Source organism: Schistosoma mansoni (assembly GCF_000237925.1).
Source record: "Schistosoma mansoni, WGS project CABG00000000 data, chromosome 5 unplaced supercontig 0195, strain Puerto Rico, whole genome shotgun sequence".
Lineage (NCBI taxonomy): Eukaryota > Metazoa > Platyhelminthes > Trematoda > Strigeidida > Schistosomatidae > Schistosoma > Schistosoma mansoni.
The window spans coordinates 158,826-163,394 of record NW_017386018.1 but is presented as its reverse complement, the minus strand read 5'-3'; the positions used below and the strand labels follow the sequence as shown (position 1 = coordinate 163,394).

General features: G+C 34.7%; 1 protein-coding gene across 1 annotated transcript; it reads left to right on the top strand.

Moving 5' to 3' along the window:
* Positions 1 to 270: 270 nt before the first annotated feature.
* Positions 271 to 3,846, top strand: Smp_157250 (hypothetical protein). The gene is made up of 5 exons (XM_018791083.1): positions 271 to 325; positions 1,442 to 1,916; positions 1,960 to 2,221; positions 2,262 to 2,663; positions 3,550 to 3,846. Exons 1-5 carry the CDS (start codon positions 290 to 292, stop codon positions 3,821 to 3,823), a joined length of 1,449 nt encoding a protein of 482 aa, XP_018645701.1. The 5' UTR covers positions 271 to 289; the 3' UTR covers positions 3,824 to 3,846.
* Positions 3,847 to 4,569: the final 723 nt, after the last annotated feature.

Sequence of the window (4,569 nt, the reverse complement as noted above, 5' to 3'; positions counted from 1 at the left end):
TTGATATTGAGCCATGAGTTACTGAAATCCTCTTTGACAACAGGTAGTAACAGGACCTTTTGTTGATACCTTCGTAGCTAGGTCAAATATATGTATTGTTTTAAAAACATGAGAATCAATACCGATCACCTAACATACCCACAGTCTCCCCTTCAGAATCACCCAGTAAGCAATGTACCTACTAACAACAGGACGTTAAAATAATTATCTTACCTAGAAACTAAAATTAAAATTGAAGTTAATTTAAAATTAAATTAAATTTACATTAAAACGACCCGGGCTGTTTGGAATGAATGTAACAGCGTGGGAACTTGAACAAATAATCGTACGTTTGGTATGTCTTTTATGTGTACATCTGACCTTAAAAACAATACACATTTAAAAAGCAGCTTGCTAAATGATTGATCCAAATGGTTATATTCGCTTGATAAGTTAGTATTCTATCTCACGATGTGATTCAAGGTGGACAGTGAGTGATTGAATGGTAGTAAGGTGAGATATTTGTCCTGTCAACTAATCACAGTAACCATCGAGCCTTATTCATTGCAGCAACTCAATTTTCTAAGGTGCATCGGTATGGGTGGATGAAATCTACAAGCGGTGTAGAAAGGATCCAAATGCTAGTAGTACCAGTGATAGTGGGAAAAATTTAACCCTAAAGAATGTTGCTTAAAACGTTTCAATCTCACTGAGTGGATCTGTTCTTTAAAATAACAGGCCGTGAATACCACGCTGCAGTGTTTAGCCTTCTGAAATAGCTCACAAAACACTCGATTAAACCCGACCTTTACTTCGTGCTGCAGTCAATGAGCGTGCTAATTATCTCATGCTCTAACGCCAACCATTTCGGAGCTGGCGAATAACTGTTTAAACGACATGCTTCCAGTTATCGGGTCTATAAAGTAGCCGGTAAATCAAAGTATCCGAGTTCCTCTTATTTGTTTGATTCTCAACCATATTTTAGCAACTCCATTATTAGTTGTCAAGAGTCATCGCTACTTTACACACACTAAAAGGGTATCTTTGCCCGTAATGTTGTCTAGCGCTTACGTTCCAGTAACGCTTTTTGATCGTTTTAGCTTTAAACCCCATTACGTTCACTTCGGTCTCGACATCTGAATGTCATTTTGAAAACTGGGATTCTATCTAACTACTGAGTTGCCTCCAAGTTTTTCCCATGGAACCTAAATACTTTCAAATTTTGTCATAGTTGACCACATTTATGTGGGAACTACAACTAATTGAGTAAAGCATAGAGCTTTCAAAACAACAGTAGGTCTTAAGAAAGCTGTGTTGGCCCGAAAATATACATCAGTGATGTACTTAGTCACACGTCTAATTATTACAGATCCAAAACTATGAATCAATAGTCATGTTAAATCAAGCATAGTACTGTCAAGATGTCTTTAAAAGACGTAGTCATTAATTATATGAATTTTAGGGTGCGCCTTCATGTGAAAAGATCAAATATGGAAAGCGGAAATCTGAATACAGTCCTTCAGAGAAAAAGAACAAACGCTTAAAATCTGAGAACTCGGTTTCGAACCATGAAAAATCTGTTGAAACTCCAGCTACAATATGTGCTATTGAAGAGCTCAAGCCTGCAACAAATGACTTGATAAATCCTGTCATTCATAAAGAAATACAAAACATTTTAGAATATCGTAATAAATGCACATTAAAAATCCACGGACTCCCTGCCAAGACAACCATAAGTGAATTAGAAAAACTGGCTCCGGAAGCAAAAGCCTATCGTTTACCATGGATTAATCGTCTTTACCGATGCCATGGGTTCGCCTTCCTGGAGTTCGAATCAGAGGAACAAGCTTTGACGCATAAAGAAAGACTTCACAAAAAGCTTTTTGGGAACAAAACTTTATTCGCCAGTGTAGGGAAGTTCATCTCGGAATGTATTGGTAAGATCGATATCTGAATTTACATAATCAATTGGGTATTCAGATGACTATGATTGCAAAATGCTTGTCCTTTATGGAGTAAATTACAATGTTAAAAAAGGTGAAATAGCAAGAAAATTCCCTTCTTCCACTAATATATCACTTGATAAAACTAGTCACTTAAATGCTAGACGTAAACCTGGCGTCGCTTACTTGAATTTTGCATCAGAAGAAGATGCTGTGAATGCCATAAAATGTAGACATGGTTGCTTATTGAGAGGTAGAAAAATATCCGTTCTTTTCCACACAAAACAACAAGAAAAAAGGTAAGCTTGTTTACTCCTAATTTTTCAAAATCACTGAAAGCAAGAATTGTCTTTTAGTTCGCGGCTTAAGCAAAAAGGTAAATAAAGATGATCTTCTGGCTGTATTTCCTCAAGCATCAACTGTTCGTATTAATCACTTTCGTGGTGAAGCTCAAATTACGTATGATTTAGAGGAGGATTGTCTGTTGGACCAAAAGCAAGCAAAAGATGTGTCAATCGGTGGTCGGAAAATCCAGGTTTTTTCAATTTCTGTTAGGAAGAAAGATAAATCCCATTCACTACCTAAAACTGGACAGTCTGGAAGTTCTAACGTAGATAAGGACATGCCGTCAAGTATAGTAATAGATAGATCCACTCTGCCTTTATGTGAAAAAACTATTTTTAATTTATTTCCAAAAGCAATTGATTTCTGCATACCCTCACAGTCAGCTTCTCAAAATAGGTAAGCTTATTTCCAATCCTCTGGGTTTATTTCTTTTTCATTACATGATAATATAACCATTAAATTTTTCCAATGTTCTCTAGTTTGGGTATATCTAGTTGTAGCTTTACAAATCAATTAAATAGGCAACTAGCTTTTTTATTTAGCGAAATCAAATGTAACCTGTTGGACGGTGTTCACAATGATCTCAGTCGATTAGATTTTGTGACGTGGTAATTCCATAAACAAGTTACGTACTCAAAACAACATTTTTCAGTTGCGGGACCAACTAGGGACATTAAGTACATTAAGAGTTAATTCGTCAACTGCAATGCTTGTGATCCCATTCACAGTATGGTACATTAGTTTCTCACTGTTTTGGTTTGGGTGCCTGAAGAGTATATATATATATATATATATATATATATATATATATATATATATGGTGCCCCCTCATACCAATGTTTATGCTTAAATAAATAGAATGAATACATTCAGTTCTCGGTTTGCATCCAAACTTAGAATTATTAGCATTTTTCTATTATCTCCTTCAACGACAAATATCAAAAATTTTGAAAACATAGGCATGATCCACTATTGTTTTATTACATGCTGTTTTTCGAAAACTGATTCCAAATATCTCATCGATATATTAATGTTTTTACCTGAACAACCCTATATGTCTGCGTCCATCTTCAAACTATTTCGCAATCCATAAAGTTTGCTTTTAATTAAAGTAATAACACCTCTTCAGAGTTGTTAGTTTAGTTGAAGTTATAGGATCTGTTGTCTCATTTCATTTCGTCTTCATTTGCAATCTTATGAGCTTCAGAATATCCGACAGTTTATTAAAAAAAGGTTCATTAGTCTGTGAAATAAAATCTCCTTTCTGTTCTTTTGTTTCAAGTGTGGCATGTGTTAAATTCGCCACTTTATCACAAGCAAAACGAGCGATCAAATCATTAGATGGCAAATCCATGCGAGTTAGAATGGCGAATCCGAAAAGAATGAGACTTCTTGGCATTTCTGAAACGTTTACTACAGAAAAAAACGACGGGACTGATAAACCTCTTTATCCTACTAAGGTCGAACATAATAAAATTAGTCAGAAAGTCAAAAGAAATAACAAGAAACACCAGAGATCTAAAGCTCGATTTCCGAGTAAACATGTAAATTCCTAAATAAATACAATACTACAACTAAACTCGTCTTCTGATAAATTTGTGTTGAAAATATTTGATACGGTATTCATGTCATCGATTCAATATTGTAGAATATCTAAATAATTTTTATTATTACCATAAAAATTAACGAACAAAAGTCGTTTTCGTTTGGCTACTTTTGATAACAATTCCTAAATACCGACCTATTGAGGATTTATTGCTATCAGACGTCCATATATTCATGATATCACGAAAGAATCAACTGAAAACTGCAAAAATTGACCATGCTTCCTACAGAGGTAACTAGTAAAAATGACTAAACTACAAGGATACACAGAAATTCTCTCGAATAATTCATCCTGTGTCTAATTCCTAACGATAAAAATTGAACTTCATTTCCAAAGAAAATGAAAAAAATCTGTATAAAATGTATCGCAACATACTTAAGCCAAATTTTCAATACTACCTTAAAACTTACTGCAGATGTCCACAGAGACATATATAGTTTTCGCGTCAGACGATAGTATTCGCATGTGGAGTATATTGATAGTTAGCGTTACTTCTTTCTTTTCACACAGGACGTGAGCGATTAATGGCATTGGTGATTTAGTTTAAACCAGATATTTGCTAATCGAGTAGAGATTATGATTGTGTGTTGTATCGAACTAGAACTTTATATCAGGATAGTAATGTTACGACTTTAGTTGTGTGATAAGTCGGCTGTATTTGATTGGCCGTTTACAGGAGTTCTCAGTGAGTTTACT

Bases quoted from the DNA above. Each gene is read 5' to 3' on its own strand.
- Smp_157250 (XM_018791083.1), top strand. From the start codon at position 290: ATGAATGTAACAGCGTGGGAACTTGAACAAATAATC. The intron at 1,917-1,959 runs GTAAGATCGATA...TTGGGTATTCAG, and splicing joins GTTCATCTCGGAATGTATTG to ATGACTATGATTGCAAAATG. The intron at 2,664-3,549 runs GTAAGCTTATTT...TTTTGTTTCAAG, and splicing joins CAGTCAGCTTCTCAAAATAG to TGTGGCATGTGTTAAATTCG.